The sequence below is a fragment of the Lactuca virosa genome, chromosome 4 (genome assembly GCF_052849685.1).
Source record: "Lactuca virosa cultivar CGN04683 chromosome 4, Lactuca_virosa_CGN04683_v6, whole genome shotgun sequence".
Taxonomy (NCBI): Eukaryota; Viridiplantae; Streptophyta; class Magnoliopsida; order Asterales; family Asteraceae; genus Lactuca; species Lactuca virosa.
In genome coordinates, this window is record NC_136429.1 from 59,873,120 (window position 1) to 59,892,605 (window position 19,486).

A 19,486-nucleotide genomic window follows, 5' to 3' on the forward strand; every position below is an offset into this window, starting at 1 on the left:
CACAATCACCGAGCGATCCAACATCGGCCTGCATACTCGGTTCATGAGATCCATGAACGCTGCTGGTGCATTGGTGAGCCCAAAAGGCATCACCATGAACTCATAATGCCCATAACGAGTCCTAAACACCGTCTTCTGGATATCCTCATCCCGCACCCTCATCTGGTGATATCCAGACCTCAAGTCTATCTTGGAGAACCAATAAGCTCCCTGCAACTGATCGAACAGATCGTCGATCCTCGGTAGTGGATAACAGTTCTTGACCGTTAACTTGTTCAACTCCCGGTAATCAATCCACATCCGGTGTGAACCATTCTTTTTCTTGACAAAAAGGATCGACACTCCCCACGACGAGCTACTCGGTCGGATGAATCCCTTCCCCAACAGCTCCTGAAGCTGCGAGGATAACTCCTGCATCTCCGGTGGCGCAAGGAGATAGGGTGCCTTGGCAATAGGCGCCGCCCCCGGAACCAAATCGATGCGAAACTCCACCTGCCTCTCGGGAGGCACACCCGGCAACTCCTCGCGGAAAACATCCGGAAACTCTCGCACTATCGGAACCTCACCGACAGAACTCGGCCTCTCTGCGGCAACTCATGTATCCATCACATAGGCTAGAAACCCTCTACAGCCCTGCTGTAGACTCTGTCTCGCTCTGTCAGCCGAGCAAAATGCTGACCCAGATCGGGTACCCTCGCCATACACCGTAAGTACTCCCCCACCAGGGTCTCGTATGGTCACCAACTGACGCTCGCAGTCGATGGCAGCTCCAAATCGGCTCAACCAGTTCATGCCCATGATGACACAGACATCCCCCATCGCAATCGGAACCAGATCTATCGGGAACTCAACACCGAAAATCTCAAGTACACATCCTCGAATCACATCAGTAGCATACACCGCTCGCCCATCGGCTATAGAAACTCGCAGAGGTCGACTCAACGCCTCTCGTCGGATACTGATGTGCTGGCTAAACGCTAATGACACGAAAGATCAACTCGCACCCGAGTCAAATAACACTAAAGCAGGTACAAAACTCACAAGAAAAGTACCTATGCACACCACAATATAAGAACAATATCTCAAACTCAGTACAAGTAAATAAATGAATACATACCAGCCACGACATCGGGCGCTGCGCGGACCTCCTCTACTGTCAACTGAAAGGCTCTCCCGCGAGCCTTCAGTGCCTCGACCTTCGCTGGTCGGGCCTCGGTAGCTCTAGCAGCAGGTGCAGATCCCTGTGCTGATCCATGAAGTAGCTGTGGGCACTCGGCCTTCCGATGGCCAGTCTGGTTGCAGTGGAAGCAAACTGCAAACCCCTTGGGGCAATCCCTCGCGAGATGCCCCCTCCTTTCCACACGTGTAGCACACCCCCGCTCTGCAAACTCCTTCATGGCTCTTGCTTCACTTCCCACAAGTGCGGCCCCTCGGTCCTCCAGATCTCGAATCAGCGGGCTTTGCCCGCTTGGCTGCCGGCTGAGACTGTGTCGGCCGCCTATCCCTCCTCTAAGACTCGGCCTCCTCCCTGGCCTGAGTATCTAGCTCGATCTCCCTCTTTTGGGCATTTGCCTGGAGCTCGGCAAATGTCCGGTATGTCGAGTTCGCCACGAACTCACGAATGTCTCTCCTCGGTATGCTCAGATATCGACTCATGCGTGCCTGCTCAGTAGACACATGCTCAGGGCAAAACAACGCCCTCTCGTGAAACATCCGTGTAATCACAGTCACAGACTTCGTCCCCTGCTTTAGGGACAAGAACTCCTGGGCTAGACGTTCCCTCTCCACAGGGGGAACATACTCATCTCGGAACATGGTGGTGAACCTCTCATAGGTCACCGCTGTAATCTCTGCAGGAGTGAAGTCAGCCGTCACAAACTTCCACCAGTCCTTCGCTCCCAAGCGAAGCTGGTTCAGCGCAAACCGTACTCTCAGATGCTCTGGACAGGAACAGGTGTAGAAGCATCCCTCAATGTCAGAGATCCACCTCATCGCGGCTATCGGATCCTGAGTCCCATCAAACTCTGGTGGCTTCGTGTTGTTGAACTCTCGGTACAGCAACGAGTCACCCCCCTGTGGCCTCGCGGCAGCGACAGCTGTAGTGGCTGCAGCAGCAGCCGTCTCAATAACAGCAGCATATCTCTCATCAAACGTCTCAATCAGCATGGTATTGATAGACCCAAACATCTCCGGAATGGCCTCCCGGATCGTCGCGGCCACCTCGTCATGAATCATCCGACGAATCTCCTCGTCGCTAACGCTGCTGCCCCCTGGTGTGTGGCGTGTCCCAACCATGATGTCTCTGAAACACAACACAAAAGAGATCAGAGACATCGCTCGAGTATACTCGCACTCGATACTCAACCCTACCTGTTCGTTAGTACCCTAAGGATTCTTACTTGGACTGCTCACTGATCCGGTGTTTCCAATAGTACGGGCCCTATACTACCTTCCACAACGCATCAACATTCACCCCAAGTCCTCCTCCTAGGATCCCAGATCACAAGTACTCTATATCTCCCTAAACACAGGCTACCTTCCAGTAGACCACTCATAAGCTCCTCGCTGCTACCTACTCACTCTCGAAGTATCTCATAATAGCAGTAATCTCCTAGGCTAAGGCATCACAAATCAGGCCACTCTAGTGTGTGAGATAACAAGGGTGGGCCGATTTCAAGAGTGCATCATATTCTCTCAAAGTCTTCCAAGTTGTTTTGGTGATTTGTGATTCCCCTTGAGGCATTCACATTATTGGTGTTAGGCTCTTGAAGCTCCAAGCAATCAACCATAAGAAAAGGTATGCTATCCTACTACTTTTATATTACATGTACCCCAATCACATGCTAGTTAGGATGAAACCTTGGAAAAAGAAAGTTTGCATGTATAATAGAGAAAACATAGATCCAAGGTTTCTAGGGTTGCATGCACACCATAGGAGTGTTAGAATGCTCAAAACCCTACAGGAGGTTGATGGTGTGCAAACCCTAGTCATCACATCCCTTAAAAAGGCCCAAAACCCCCAAAATTAGGGTTTTGCACTCTGGTAGCCACCACATCGTGGTCAGGATCTTGCCATGTTTTGGTGCGCATAAACGTTGCGCGTTTCCTCTGGCTATGACTACGTTGTGTTGCATCCTTCACCACGTCGTGGCCACCACAAAATCCACAATTTAAAATTTTAATTGCCATAAACTCAAGGGAATTATTTACCTAGAACTAATGTTACACACTTGGTGTCATGGTATGCTAAACTGATAGAGTCTTACCTGAGGATTATATTATATTTCTAGGTGTCATAATTGGTTAGGGTAATGATAGTAGTGACTATTTGTTGAATTATTACACTGGTGGTTATATGTAGTTAAGTTGGATAACATGAGAACTCTTGGTCTAATGTTTGACTGCATAGTTCTTGTTTGATTTATTGCTTTTGGGTGGATCACCTGTTCGACTGTCTATCTGATCCATCACTATATGACTTATGTATTATATGGAAGACCAGGATATAACCCTTGACATTGACATGTTGTGTATGTCGGACTGGGCCCGTTATATGAGTTGGGCGAGGTCCGTTATGTATATGGGCAGAGCCCGTTATATGAGTTGGGAGGGGCCCGTTACACTCTTGGGTTGGGGCCGTTACGTATGATATATGTATGTGGATAGGAGATTCGGTTGCTCGACGTTCGAGCCATTGGTTTTATGTGGATGCATTATATGTATGGTGGAATATGTGGTATACTGGGGAACTCACTAAGCTTTATGCTTACAGTTGTGGATAAAATGTTTTTCAGGTTGTTCGTAAGTAGAGCTCGACGGGACTGTACACACGCATCGAATATATCTGTTTCTGTGGTTTTGTAAATTCAACTTTGATAATGTGTTGTTTCAATCAGACAAATGTCACTCAACGGTTTTTGAGATAAAGGTTTTGATTAGTTAATCTATTTTATAATGAAAAATATCTCTATAAATTTTGGAACATTACAAATGATGGTTGTACCGGTGGCACAGGTGGTTGGTGGAGAGGTTGTAGTTGGTAGTGGTAGAGTTTGTGTTTGATTTCTTTGAATATGTGAGTTAGTGTATAACAAATTGTATTAAGTTGTGAATTCTATGTAATATAGTGAGAATAGACTATATTAAGTTGTGTATTTTATATAAATTTTGTGTTAAAATATGAATAAATGTATGCATTAAAACAATAGGTTATGAATTAGTGAATTAATATGTTTATTAAATTATGAATATGATATTTTGAACTGTAAATTAGTGAATCAATATGTTTATTACCAGAGAATTGGGAGCTATTATGTTTTTTCTACCGAATTATGAATACGACCAGAAAAATACAACGGTGGTCTGACGATGGTCCGACGACAAGTGACATCTGATTGTAAACTATGCAAAATAGTTTGATTCATATAATATTAATGTTTGATTTATCCAAAATGTACTTAATAAAAAAAATTAAAATTATTTTTAGAATTCCTAACCATTTTTTAATCTTGATAAATAAATAATTTATAATATTTTACATAAAAACCTTAGAGTTGTTTTTTAAGATATTTCCATTTTAAAAAGTTACACACAAAAAAAAAAGTTTTTTTGTTTTTTTTTTTATTTATGTTTTTTTTTTTTGGCAACAAATATGTAATCGTTGAGGCCGGAAATGTGACATTATTTTCATTTATCGCCCATGATCCTTGTTACGGCAGTCTGACCACCGGTAAACACTCATCCTGCCGCTTCTCTTTTCTTCTCCTCGGCCAGAAACCAATGCGGGTGCCAACTACTGGCGCCGGAAAAGCCACCTCCTCCGCCGCCGCCACCCAATTAAGCACCAAATCAGATGCGGCATTCGATTTGACACACCTCGACTTACCCTTCCAACTGATCAAATCGGAAACTATCCCTCCTGCTCCGACCCGAACCGAATCCGCCATCGATTGGTTACCGGACTACCTAGGTCACGCATGGATTGCCTACGCAACCTCGTCGCTTCTCGTGATCTCTCACTTTCCATCTCCTTCTGAAAACAACGAAAGCCCTGTCGATCCCTTTTTCCGGCAAGTTATTGAACTTTCCTCCGACGGCTCCGGGGATGTCTCTGCGGTTTCATGGTCTCCGTCTGTGCTGTCGTCTGGAGAAGTAGCAGCCTCTTTGGACAACCGTGTTGGAGTATTTTCACATAATTCAGAAGGTTAGTTAGTATAGAACCTTGCTGTATATGCAAACATATTTGAATATTAAGCTTAAAGTTATGCTACTTTTTTCATAGTGATAGCTTTCCATTTCTGCCGATGGAAACCATTTGATATCTAAATGTTCTTGGATTAATTATACAAAGCTGGCTACTTTCAAGAGCTTATATGCATCCTTTACATAACCAACACCATATATGCTTTTCATTTCTCATTTGAGTAAAGTACTAATGCAAAACATGTCATTTCAAACATCCTTAACTTTGATACATCTATTACCTTGAAAAGCTTATTCTTTTACTCCCAAACTTGGATGTTGTACATTTGAACTTTCTTACTCATATTCAGGTTCTTTTTGTTGGAGCCAGACTGCAATCCTTGTGCAAGCCACAAACATCAAGGCCATTAAATGGACAGGTTCAGGAGACGGATTAATCTCAGTTGGAATCGACATTGTCTTATGGAAAAAGAAAAACCTCTCTTGGGAAATATCTTGGAAATTCACACCCGAGTTCCCTCAAGCTTTACTTTCTGCCACCTCATCAATCGAAGGCCCATTTGCAACTGCACCTCTAAATAAAGACACCAACAATTCTGTACTAATTGGTCATGGAAAATCAAAATGCATCAAATCTGAGCTCCATCATCATGTCCCCATTTCCATGATCCAATGGAGACCTTTAGTAGCAAACCAATGGAAAAAGAAACCCACAAATGCCCTCAAGATGGTTTTGCTAACATGTTGTGCTGATGGAACTGTAAGATTATGGAGTGAGATTGATGATGGTAAGTCCAGGAAGACAACAGGGAAGGGCAATAAAGACCAATCCTCTTTTCGAGTTGCTGCCACAATTGAGATAAATGAAACCCTAAATGGCATTCTGGGTTGTGATGTTTTCATAAGATGGGCCACTGAACTTGATGGTATTGTTAACATTGGTAAAAAGGGTACTCAATATTTTCCTTCAGAAGAGTATCACCATGGTAAATCTGGGAAATGTGATTGGTTAATTTCTTTTGGTCCTCAAATGATGGTGACCTTTTGGGCTATCCATTGTATTGATGATTTTTCACCACTTAGATTCCCACGAGTTACAATGTGGAAAAAGCAAGAGTTAACAGGTTCCAAAACAGGAACAAGTTTTCTACTAAACAAATCTTTCATATCAAGAAACGGATTCTTTGGCCCACCAGATGTATGCTCTGTAATTCACTTATTACCTAATAATCATTTGAAGTGGTTACAATTTCATAAACACACATCAAATACAACGGATTCGATTTTGTCTATTGCTAATGGAGCTTTAAACATAAATGGTCACACTGGAAAGATTTTACAAATTGCATTGCATCCTTATGGAGGTTACCCTGAACTTGCTGTTTCTTTGGATGCTAATGGAGTGATTCTATTTTGGTCATTTTTGAGTTCTGGCTTCAAGCTTTCTGGAGAGTTTGTAGCCCAAGATTCTCAATGTGAATACACTAGCTTGAGGTGGGCCCCTTCATTAATAGATGATCACAGGGTTTTACTAATGGGACATTCAAGAGGCATAGATTGCTTTTTAGTTGAAGCTTGTGAAAATGAAGACTTGATATCATGTCAGAAACTATGTACTATCCCTTTTGATTGTGATGAAAATGGGCCCACGAGTATCTTTTCATTTCCTTTGACTTCTACATGTAACACCTTTTTGTATAACAAATTCATGGTGTTAGCTATATGGAAAGAGAAGGACCACTTCCGTGCATTATCATGGAAAGTTACAATTCATCCTTCAGATACGCCAGGTGGCGAGTGTAAATACAGTATTGACTTTGACCGTTGTTCATCTACATTTCCAGATCCATACGACCATGATAACATTACAAGCTATTCTGTGGTTAGTATGTATAACTTCTCTTCATCTAAAGAACAGGAGAAAAGTTTTGTTGATGAAATGTTTGACAATTCTGTTGCATATCATATAATTACTGGATCTTTTGATGGTAGTTTAAAACTATGGAGAAGTATGGATCAAGAATGGGAATTAGTAGGTAAAGTTGCTGCTCATGTGGGCCCAATTATGAAAATAAGTTCAACTGATTGTGGTAGAAAGATTGCAACTTTATCCAACAACAACAGTAACACTCTTTATATATGGGAATGTGTGTATCTTGGAGGAACTGGGAGTTTTTTACTTGAAGATACAATAAATCTTGATGGAGGTGTTGTTGTTGGTTTAGATTGGTTGACTATAGGTAATGGTCAACTTCTGCTTGGAGTTTGCTTGCAGAATGAAGTGCATGTGTATACCATGAGGCGTTGTGTAAGTTTAGAAAAATCCAAGGATGGAAATAAAAATAGAAATATTTGGTTTTGTGTTGCAAAAAGACAAACTCGCCCTTGTATCCGTGATTTTGTTTGGGGACCTAAAGCGACAGGTGTGATTGTTCATGATGACTACTTTTGTCTTTTCAGCCAGTGGTTACTTCCAGATGGTGGATCAGATGGATGTAAGGTCCCTGAAATTATTTATGATTCTGATACTCATGCTTTTGAAAACTTGACATTGAAAGATCAACAGAAATATAATACCAATAATACAGGTATTGGTGTAAGGAGTGTTTTGGAAATAGCAGAAAATGTTGGTGGATCTCTTCCTACTTATCACCCTGAAGCTCTTTTGGTGAATATTTATTCAGGAAATTGGAAACGTGCACAAAGTGCACTGAGTCATCTCTTTGAACATCTTACAAATAACAAGGATTTGAAAACCAACCCTAGAATCCCACAAATGAGCTTGTCAGACTATCTTGAAGGACTAATTTTGAAAAATTCAAACAATAAAGCGTTCAAATGGAGTGGTGACACATATTCAAACACATCCACATGGGATTCTAATTCCAATGGTTTTAGCAATTCAATCGATTCCAGTCCTAAAAACTCTGGATTGAGTGGATTCACTGATTCCATTGAGAAGCTACATGACCTTTCAGACATTGAAAAGATGCAAATTCTTGCTGTTATTGATCTTCTTGATGAAATTAGTAATTCAAACACATCATCACCATATGAAGGTCTTGACATACCTGGTAGAAGGTTCTGGATTGCAGTAAGGTTTCAGCAGCTTTATTGTGTGAGAAGACTAGGGAGACCACCATCCAAGGGCGATTTGGTCATTAACTCATCCCTTATCGCTTGGGCTTTCCAATCCGATTGTCAAGAAAGTTTGTTTGAATCACTTCTGAATAATGAATCATCATGGGATGAAATGAGAACCATGGGTGTTGGATTTTGGTACACAAATCAATCACAGTTGAGAGTCAAGGTACTTTTATAAACCCTAATTTTATATAGTTACTTAATATGCATATTTTTTTATAACTTTGGACAAAATTGCAGATGGAGAGGCTAGCAAAACAGCAATTTTTAAAAAACAGGGATCCAAAAGCTTGTGCACTTCTTTACATAGCTTTAAACAGGATACAAGTTTTGGCAGGTCTTTTTAAAATCAGTAAAGATGAAAAAGACAAGCCACTGGTGGCATTTCTTTCACGTAATTTTCAGGTTAGTTTTAAAAAAAAAAAAAAGATGAATAAAAGTAATTTATATAGTTATTGGATGTTAATGAAGTTGAATTGATTTTGTACAGGAGGAGAAAAATAAAGCTGCTGCTTTGAAAAATGCTTATGTGTTAATGGGAAGACATCAGCTGGAGCTTGCTGTAGCTTTCTTTTTGCTTGGAGGTGATACTGCTTCTGCTATTAATGTATGTGCAAAAACTCTTAAAGATGAACAACTTGCTCTTGTGATTTGTCGTCTTCTTGAAGGGTATAATGGTCCATCAGAACATTATATTACATCAAAGTTTCTGCTTCCATCCGCTTATGAAAATGGTGACTACTGGAAATCAAGTTTCCTTGAGGTGATAACATTAGATATAACTCTTACTTTTTTTTTTTTTTTAAAATTAAAAAAGAGTATCTGATAAACTTTCTGTATTTTTTCAGTGGATATTGGGGAATTACTATAAATCTTATCTAAGTTTAATTGGTGACCAAATGGATTTCTCAAGCAATAACTTGGCCTTTATAGATCCAAGCATTGGTCAATATTGTCAAATGTTGACCAACAAAAACCAGATGAAAAATGCTATTGGAGAACAAAATACCTCAATTATTGTCAGATGGGGTGTCTTAATGAGCTCTACTGCATTAAGCAGATGTGGTTTACCTGTAAGTTCATCTCTATTTACAATTTTTTTTTATTATTTTTTTAAAATCATTTGCTGATGTTTCTGGAATATTCTATTTTGTTCTTTTTAGCTTGAAGCTTTGGAGTGCCTTGCAACTTCTAACAGCATATTCAGTGGTTCAACTCAAAGTGCATTAGATAATTCAGAATCCAAAATTCTGAATGAGAGCCTGAATCCATCTACATCTTCTTCAAATTGGGTATCTGCTGACGTGGCATTGCGTATGCTCTCACATGCAAAATACAGTTTTGCAATGCAATACATTTCAAATATGTTAACAGAGCATCCAAGTTGGCCAGAAAATATCCAGACTGAAGCTATTCAGTATAACACACTGCTTTCTAATTTTGGAAAGAAGTTAAACACAGGGCTTGCTTATTTTGAGCAAAAGTATTCCTTAAATCGCCATCATCTGATTAACATGGTATTTTTTTTTATATTTTATATTGAGCATTCTATTGTGTCTTTTTTGAACTTACTTTTATTTTTCTTTATTGTTCAGATTACAGGTTATTTATACAACCAGGACCTCATGTTTATTGCTTGTGATATATTGCAACATGACACTTCTGAAGATATTTCACACAGAAATCCATCTTACCCTTCACTGCCAGCTGTCCTTCTGAAGTCCATTAAAGATTTTTCCTATTTATTTTCAAGGTATATCATATTTTGTAGAATGACTTGCTCTGAGACAAAACCACATTCCATTTATATGAAGAATCTCTTGCTGATGGTGTCAAAGATAAGAAATGGGCTGAAATTGCAAAGCTTTCCACAATCGCCCTTATTCGTTCTTGATTTATGTGAATACTACATATATTTCGCATCCATTTGGTTCCAAAAAGATTCTAGAAGTCTCATTATTGTTTTGAAACAAATTCTCCTTACATATTCCAATGAATCTTCATCTTCTTCATCCTATGCTTCTAACATGGAAACCTTGAAGAAGATCCTTCCGGAAATAGCCATGTTGGTATGTCACAATAAAATGAATGTGGGGCCCGAAAGCTATAAATGGCAAATCATACGCGCTTTTTTGTGGGGACTCATGTCTGGATTTCTGAAATACCAAATTGATTCCATTCCGGAGAATCTTGAAGATAATTACTCAGTGGAATTGACCAAGTTACTAAAACTGGAATCAGAGGATTCCATATCTTATTGTGCAAAAGAGCTTGCGTCATTTTTACTGCAGAAAGGGAGGGACCAGTCAAACGAGCCCATAATATTTTGGTTAGAAGATGTGTGTAGGTCAACACCGATAACCACTTTTCAGAATCTTGGTCAAGGAGTTGACTTTTCTAGAATAATGAGTAACGAAGATGGATTATCAGATTTTGAACTACTTTGGAATGTGTTTGATAATCATAGAATGTTATGTGGAGATTTTGTGGTGGAATATTCCAAATGGTCGAAGCTTATCAAAGAGAAACACTCTAAAGGATGGAGTGACACGTATGCAGACATCATAGGTGATCATGAAGCTTCTGAAAACGATAATCAAGATGGGATTTCATCTCCTGTAACGGAATTCACGATTCCATTCCAGAAACCGAAAGAAGTACAGAAAGCAAACGGAGAACTTCTCGAGGTAGTAAACGCTTCATATTTTTTTCTTCATTTCTCCATGCAAAAGAATTCATGATTCCCGATGTTTTCAATCGAACAGGCATTATGCATCAATTCCATCGATCAACAGCAAGCTGCAATCGCTAGCAATAAGAAGGGGATTATATTTTTTACCTTTGAAGATGGACGAACTTGCTTTGACAAGTCCAACTACATCTGGACAGATGTCGATTGGCCAACAGACGGGTGGGCAGGATCCGAATCCACTCCCGTCCCGACATGTGTTTCCCCTGGAATCGGTCTTGGAAGCCGGAAAGGCACACAGCTCGGCTTAGGAGGAGCCACAATCGGAGTCGGTTTAGCAAAACCCGGAATCAGAGGGGTAAATACATCAAGTCTCGGTTGGGAAATCCAAGAAGATTTTGAAGATTTCATCGATCCACCTGCAACTGTAGATAATATCAGAACTAGGGCTTTTTCAAGTCACCCTTCTAGACCTTTCTTCTTAGTCGGTTCAAGCAATACACATGTTTACCTTTGGGAGGTAAGCAAGCAACCTACTACAGTACTACACACATTTGATTTTATCATCAAATTCCATTTCTTTGTGGTTTGTATGTAATTAATAGTTGTTTTCGGGGGTAGTTTGGTAAAAACACAGCTACAGCTACATACGGAGTCCTTCCTGCTGCAAATGTCCCACCACCTTATGCTCTTGCCTCAATCTCAGCCGTACAATTTGATCACTGTGGGCAAAGATTTGCTACAGCTGCATTAGATGGTACAGTGTGCACGTGGCAGCTTGAGGTTGGAGGAAGAAGCAATGTTCGTCCTACTGAATCATCTCTATGTTTCAACAACTACACATCGTATGTTATTCTTTCTCATCACTCCAATAAAAAAAAAAATAAATAAAAAATCTTATATTAAATTATATTGTATATTTGCAGGGATGTGATGTATGTGACTGCAAGTGGATCGATTGTTGCTGCAGCAGGTTATAGCTCAAACAATGTAAATGTAGTAATATGGGATACACTTGCTCCACCTACCACATCTCGCGCTTCCATCATGTGTCATGAAGGTTTATTCCCTATTATACCCTTTCCAGATTTGATGATTTAAATTAATTAGGTCTAAATCTGTGTGATTTTAGGTGGTGCGAGATCTCTTTCTGTCTTTGCTAATGATATAGGAAGTGGATCTATTTCTCCACTTATTGTAACGGGTGGAAAAGGTGGAGATATTGGAGTTCATGATTTTCGTTACATAGCAACAGGAAGACAAAAACGGAATAAAAATTCTGATAATGTTGAACAAAAATTTAACGCGTCTTCAACTGCTGGATTACAAAATAAACATGGGGACCACAATCGGAACGGGATGGTTTGGTACATACCAAAGGCCCACTCAGGTACTTTCTTTTCATTCTGTATTAAGTCGTTCTTTCTGTATTAAGTTAACCAGATTAAGTTGTGTGTGTAGGGAGTGTTACTAGAATAGCAGCGATTCCAAATACGAGTTTTTTCTTAAGTGGAAGTAAAGATGGAGATGTGAAGCTTTGGGATGCTAAGAATGCAAAGTTGGTATATCATTGGCCAAAATTGCATGATAGACATACGTTTCTTCAACCTACCTCACGAGGCTTTGGAGGGGTAGTTAGGGTAATCTTTTTTTTTTTTTTTTTTAAATATATATAATATGATATGATTATGGTGTATGTACACACTTGAATATATGATTAAAGTTTGAAACTTTGCAGGCTGCTGTGACAGATATTCAAGTTGTTTCAAATGGGTTTCTTTCATGTGGGGGAGATGGTTCTGTTAAGTTGGTTCAACTTAGAGATTTATGACATGGGTATTTTCGGTATTTTTTTAAGTGTGTGTATATAGGGTAAGTAAATCATGTAATTCACCTTCCGTAATGATTTTCACTTCACAAATCACAATAGCCAATTGAAAGATTGGAATTCGTAACTGTTTTGATTATGATCATCATTTATAGGTTCTTTTTAGTTATATTTTTGTTTAAAAACGTTTTTTTAAATGTCTTTATAGTTATAATGCTATATCTTTTTAAGGAAAAGATTATATATTTATTTAAGGGAAAGATCTCTGCTTTATAATAGTAGATTTGTTGAGAAGGAAATGTTGTGAAGTTTAATATGATAAGAAGATTGCGTGAAGCATTCAAAGAACTTGTTTAAACGTACAAGTCAAAGTCATAATCAAATGCATGAACAGGATCTCGCTTATTTACTCATCAAAGAATGTTTTTGTTTGTTTATTGTCCTACTACTATTATAAATTAACTTTGATATTTGTTACTTGTTAAGATATAAAAAGATACAACATCCTTCACAATGTATTTAACTCTATTAAGTTTAGTAAGTTATCACATGAACATTTCATTATATAACTTTTCTTATAATCCTTTGAACTCTACAAATCAAAAACTATATATATATATATATATATATATATATATATATATATATATATATATATATATATATTATAAAATAAATGTAAATAGAAACAAAATAAATGTAGTACCTTAAGTAAAAACAAAAATAAAAGTGTACTGTTTTGATTGTGTCTAAAAAGTTGCAAGATATGCTACGTATTAGTTTGGTAACAACCGTAACAAAATATCTTGAATATGTACGGATGTACCAATAGGCTATTTAACTATGAGTTTAATATATATACAACCTCCGAGATATTGTTTTAAAAAAGCTAGATATAAAGTATATTGAATCAATCCAAACCACACCAATTTTTTTTTATCTATTGTGATTTGACTCATCATCCGCCCTTTCACCACTTCTCTTTGTTTTTTGTTTCTTAAATGATGTTGATGAATTATTTAGCTAAAACTTTATGTGTTTAGTCGGTTCTTGAAAACTTATTTTCTATCATGACAAAATTACGAATAATAACATTTTGCATGTTCCAAGTTCAATCATTCTATTTTGACCAATAACTAAGAAAGTCAAAAACCAAATATGCTAGAATTAACTAGTATAAATAGGGCTTAATTATTAGTCAACATGTTATTTTAGTTTTTAGTTTTCTTTTAACTCATTAATATCTGACCGTTTTATGAGTTTTGAATCCGTCTTCTTTCATATATTGAAACAAGATATGATATTCTATTATTATTATTATAATGGATTCAATATCAATTTCATCAACTCATGTCACGTGACAAATCGAATAATATAGCATAGTAAACGAATTTATATGGTTTGTTAAAATATAAATTAAAAAAAAAACTTATTATACTCGACATTTCTCTTCAAAAAGATTGTAGCCAATATTATTTGAGCGGATGACTCATTAGTGTTAAAATTTGGAATCTACAAGCAATGCAAGAAAGGGAATGACGAATAGTTGAGGAGTTTAAGTTTGGGATCGACAACTAAGGTTTAACCGGTGACATTGGATGTGATGTTTGAGGTATAATAAATAAAGAGATTTTCTAATAAGGGCACATATAAAAAGTATTAATTATGGAAAATATTACCATAATTAAATTCAAAATACATTTATTATGGGAAGTGATTCGTACACAACAGCTTTTTGTCATATACAACAATTCATGCATTATATAGTTGTACAATACAAGATTTTAAAGCACCAATTGTTGTGTATGGAGAAAAATTATTGTGTACGGATCAACTCCCATTTATTATGGAGATTATTAATGAATTTCACATTTAATTATGGTAATATTCCTTATAATTAATGTATTTTACATTTAATTATGGTAATATTTATCATTAATTAATGTTTCTTATATGTGCTCTTAGGGCACATATTAGAAAATCTCATAAATAAATAAATAAATAAAATTTGAAATTAGGAAAGGTTGTGTAAACTAAGTTATTATCATTTAATCAATTTGAACAACAGACTTAAAAAATCGTTAAGGATTTATGTATATAAAAGGTAATAAGAAGGAGATTGCATGCAATTTAAAATTATATTTGAAGGAATTATATTCATCAAATTAACATTTAAGTGAAAAAAAAAATCAGTTGGGCTAATTTGGTTTGTTGATCCAGTATACGTAAATAAGTAAATAACCGTGGTCTAATTATCATATTCAATTTTAAAAAATTAATAAAAACATTGATCTAATTATAATATTCAATTTTTAAAACATTAATAAAAACACAATTGTTATATAATTATAAACTTAAAAAGACTTGACTTATTAGTCTATTTCAAATATAAAATCAGGTACAATTGGTTTTATATTTCGATTTTAGACCTGTAATTTAGAGATTTATGTGACATAGCTAATCACGATTTGTTGTTCAATCATACATGATTGAGTTTTATCTTTTTTCTTTTGTCGGTTTAATACGTTAGGTGGAGTCGTGGACTATGCAAGTGTCTCTATCAAGTATCAACGTATTATATACTTCTAAGATTACACCAACATATGATTCAACAAATACACCTTCATTATTACTATTAGTCCAACATTACAAGATATTTGCCAATAAAATGTGAGGAAAGTGTAACATCATTCGTTTATCTTCATAAAAATTTCAAAAAGTTGGTATATATGCTTTCTTCCAAGATATATATAATTTATTAAATTATTTTAACATAAGTCAAAACACTAATTATCCCTATACTAATAAAAGAATAGTTTTAATCTTCTTTTGTCATGTGTCACTCTAATACACATCCATATAAATATTATGTCATGTGTCAAAGAGATATATTAGGCGAATCACTATCACAATTAATGAGGTTAAAGTTTTAAATAATAGTTTTTAAAATTTTTATAGAAAAATTTACTTTTTTAGTTATATGTTAAATTTGAATTATAACTAACTTTAAAATTTGGTATATTTCTTAATTAATAATTTATTTAAAATAATTGATTAATAATTATGAATTTTTGCTATAAAAATTGAATTAATTTTATAACCGTGATTTTCACGGATTATAAACTGGTATTTTTATATATGTAATGTAATGTTATTTCTCTTTGTATGGAGTGTAAATTTAACCACGTGTCTGAGTACAGGATGCCAAGTCTTAACTTATTTTCCTTAATTTTAATTCTTATTATTATTTTTTTCTTTTTTGGTAAGTTTTTTCATAAATAATAACGGCATCGTTTTCGTAGGGAAATTCTGTTCTGATCCATGGCCGACAAAATAGGGGAAATTGATTAGGAAACCTTCGAGAGGTGAATCGTGATCATCTTTTATATAGAACCAAGATTCATTCCAATTCTTAATTCCTCCAAAAAGAAAAAAAGAACGAAGAAGAAGAAGAAACTCAGTACCAGGTTAGATTCTTTACTTTCAGTTACATCTTCCTCATAATCTCTACTCCCCCCTGTTCTTCGTAGTCATTATCATAAGAATAAAATCTTTTTACGTTCTGTACTTCTGTATCATTGTTGATTACTTTTCGAAGATTTAGTACACTGTTTCAATCACCCTTTCGTTAAGTAATCAATCGGATTTCATATGTGGGTTTTATACGTTAAGCATATCTGATTTGATACAGCTTCAATTCCCCAAATTTAACAGCCGTTTTATTTATTTATTTATTTATTTTATGAAGCAGTTTGATGGCAGCCGCCGCCGCCGAAGCAAGGGCAGTTTGGCAACGAACGGCGAATCGATATTTCGTCCAAGAAGATGCAAAAAGAGCCCCTAAATTAGCATGTCGTCCTTCAACTTCATCTTCATCGTCTAAACAAGCTGAAATAAAACCAGCTAATAACACTACTACAGATCGCAATGAAAGATTCCTTCTTCCCAACGAAAAATCTCTGTATTCCGAGCTCTCACCGGATTCCAGATGGTGGCTTCAATTGCAGACTGATTATATATACCAAAGGGGTTTGACCAATTCTCATCAATTCGTCGAAAATCAAGATGGTAGTAGTAGTAGTATCAATTCTCTCTCGATAGAATCTTTCGAGTTAGTGGACATTAACAAGGACTCAAAGTTGCAGCACTGGGTTGGGATTGAGAAGAACGGCGAAGTATCGCTTCCATGGTGGCAGATCGTCGGAAAAGATGATTCAGGTTCAGTTGTTTTAAAAAGATCACATTCACATGATTGTGTCGAGAATCGTCATCTTCCGGGATTAAAGCCAGAAAAGATGATCAAAGAAAAACCAAATCCTGTGAGTGATTCAAACAGGGGAATTATATTGGAAGCTCTGAGACATTCTCAAACGCGAGCAAGAGAAGCAGAAAACGCAGCGAAGGAAGCGTACGCGGAGAAAGAGGATTTGGTGAAGGTCGTTTTGAGACAGGCATCGGAGTTGCTTGCTTGCAGACAATGGATTCGTCTTCTGCAACTTGAAAATCTTTATTACCAAATCAAGAACAAGAAGATGAATGATCCAAAGTTGTCTGTTTGTCCATCCAAAGATGGGAAATTACAGAAGAAGAAGATGAAGAAGGGGAAGAGACGAAGCAGACGATATGAAGATGATTTAGGGAAATATGCGGTTGTTTTTGCGATGGGATTAGGGCTCGTTGGTGCAGGTTTGCTACTTGGGTGGACAGTGGGATGGATGTTGATCTAGAGAGATTTTAGGGTTTGATTTTTGAAGCTTCTCTTAATTAAGTGTACAAAGTTCGATTCTTGGATATAGCCATTCCTTGTATATACTTTTATCTTTCTAGTTCAGTTCTTGGTTATGGTTTTTTTAGTAACCGGTCTGTTACAAATTTAACCCTAAAGTTTGTCATTTTTACTATCTTTTAATATAAGTAAATGATTGATCACCTATGCTCTTTCAAAACTAACTTAGCCTCTTTGGTATCAACCAGCCACAACAACACACACCACCACCTAAGAGGTGTTGTGTTCTATTCAAGCCGTGAAGAGACGCCAAACAAGAGAACTTATGTGTGAAGGTCTGTAAGCACTATCACTATCACTATCACTTGTTCACGTTGTGATGGTGCTCCAACCACGCCTCATGCATCATTGGTGCGTCGTCCACCTTTAATTTTATCAAAAATATCAAACTAAATTTAAAACTTTAATTTCCACTATTAAAATTGTTCATAAATATAACTTGAAATATAATATTTATAAAGATTTACAACAAAGGATTTTTGAGATGTTAAATATTAAGAATATGTTTCACAAAATTAATTTTTAATCGGAAATTTTTTATTTGGATGTAATGTTAGGTAATCTAGTTGAAAGAATATGTTTCACAAAATTAATTTTTAATCGGAAGTTTTTTATTTGGATGTAATGTTGGGTAATCTAGTTGAAAGTTTTTAAAAATATAAAATTACATATAAGAAAAAAATTAAAAACTATTACTTTTACTTGAATTAGCTTTTAGATAATTTTTTGTGAAAATAAAAATTTTAATCTCATATTTTCATACAAATTATTTATTTATTTATTTTAAAAATAAAAAATCTTAAAGTTTTCAAAATTGTCAAAAAAAACACTTTATAACAAAAAGTTTAGGGCTTCACGGGCACAAATGGACTAGTAAGATGAGGCATGAGGTTATAGCTTATTGGCCTTTAAAAGGCAAGAAGGCATTGGTTGAAGTGGCCCAACATATTGCTATTGTTGTTATAAGTGTCTTCACTGAAATAGGGAGTGGTGATGTAACTTTCATGTTTCTGGAATAAGCATTATTATAATTTTGTAATAGTTAGGGTCAACAATAATAATCTATTTTGAAGTAATGAATAATAATTATTTTAGTATTATGTGATTTATGTGAAATATACGTGCTTATAATGATGTAATAAAAAAATAATAAAAATACACGTAAAAAATATATAAAGAAAGTTGAAGTAGTCCCAACAAGGATTTTGGGGATATAAGGAACGCTGAAATCCGACTTATAACGAAGAAGTTATGACCCGACAAAGTTTTGCGACAAAACCGACACGACACTGTATATCGTAAAAAGTGAGTTTGCGATAAAATACTTTTTAGCCTTAGCAATCTAAACGAAAGTCGTAGTATACGTTAAACCGAGAGCGTGCATATAGAGAACGTCCAAATCTGACTTCGTTAGAGGAAGTTATGAATTTTCTAAGATTTGGCATAACAATATGCAACCCGGAAATCGAATTTTAGATCGATCGATTTTTAGTCGGCACAATCTAAACGTGAATCGAAGATCTTGTTAATAGGAGCTCAACGATATAAAGACAGATGAAAACGGACGTCGGATGACAAAGTTATGAATTTTTAACGGACTTTATCTGTCTAAGCCTATTAAAATATAACTTTAAAAATAAAGTCAAAATTAGCCGACGGAGTCTAAACGAAAGTTGTAGATCACATCGCTTCCTACGCGTGGATATAAAGAACGTCAAAAACAAAGCTCATATGCGAAAGTTACGGAATTTAGAAGTTAATTAAATTATGGGTTGATGCGAGACTAACACGTGGAGCGATCCCCACCCTCCTTTTCTCTCCACGGATTCGCACCGGA

The 19,486-nt window shown here is 36.6% G+C and overlaps 2 protein-coding genes across 4 annotated transcripts; both read left to right on the top strand.

Moving 5' to 3' along the window:
* Window positions 1-4,678: 4,678 nt before the first annotated feature.
* On the top strand, window positions 4,679-13,032 carry LOC145104673 (transducin family protein / WD-40 repeat family protein). 2 transcript variants are annotated; one of them, XM_079041877.1, is made up of 13 exons: window positions 4,679-5,203; window positions 5,553-8,512; window positions 8,587-8,751; window positions 8,837-9,109; window positions 9,195-9,419; window positions 9,510-9,863; window positions 9,942-11,033; window positions 11,112-11,555; window positions 11,657-11,880; window positions 11,962-12,095; window positions 12,168-12,425; window positions 12,497-12,675; window positions 12,759-13,032. In XM_079041877.1, the coding sequence occupies exons 1-13, from the start codon at window positions 4,780-4,782 to the stop codon at window positions 12,864-12,866; spliced, it is 6,840 nt and encodes a 2,279-aa protein (XP_078898003.1). In that variant the 5' UTR covers window positions 4,679-4,779; the 3' UTR covers window positions 12,867-13,032. The 2 variants fall into 2 exon arrangements, with proteins under 2 accessions (XP_078898003.1, XP_078898004.1); XM_079041878.1 differs by having other exon boundaries at window positions 4,680-5,203; window positions 12,774-13,032.
* A 3,119-nt stretch (window positions 13,033-16,151) lies between these two features.
* Window positions 16,152-17,792, top strand: LOC145104674 (uncharacterized). Of its 2 annotated transcripts, none has more exons than XM_079041880.1 (2): window positions 16,152-16,330; window positions 16,612-17,792. In XM_079041880.1, exon 2 carries the CDS (start codon window positions 16,619-16,621, stop codon window positions 17,588-17,590), a length of 972 nt encoding a protein of 323 aa, XP_078898006.1. In that variant the 5' UTR covers window positions 16,152-16,330; window positions 16,612-16,618; the 3' UTR covers window positions 17,591-17,792. The 2 variants fall into 2 exon arrangements, with proteins under 2 accessions (XP_078898006.1, XP_078898005.1); XM_079041879.1 differs by having other exon boundaries at window positions 16,154-16,330; window positions 16,615-17,792.
* Window positions 17,793-19,486: the final 1,694 nt, after the last annotated feature.

What these genes read in the sequence shown, in the direction of transcription:
- LOC145104674 (XM_079041880.1), top strand. Translation starts at nt 16,619, where the DNA reads ATGGCAGCCGCCGCCGCCGAAGCAAGGGCAGTTTGGCAACGAACGGCG.
- LOC145104673 (XM_079041877.1), top strand. Translation starts at nt 4,780, where the DNA reads ATGCGGGTGCCAACTACTGGCGCCGGAAAAGCCACCTCCTCCGCCGCC. An exon ending in CAAACGGAGAACTTCTCGAG is followed by an intron (nt 11,034 to 11,111) that starts GTAGTAAACGCT and finishes TCAATCGAACAG; the next exon opens with GCATTATGCATCAATTCCAT. An exon ending in CACATGTTTACCTTTGGGAG is followed by an intron (nt 11,556 to 11,656) that starts GTAAGCAAGCAA and finishes TTTCGGGGGTAG; the next exon opens with TTTGGTAAAAACACAGCTAC.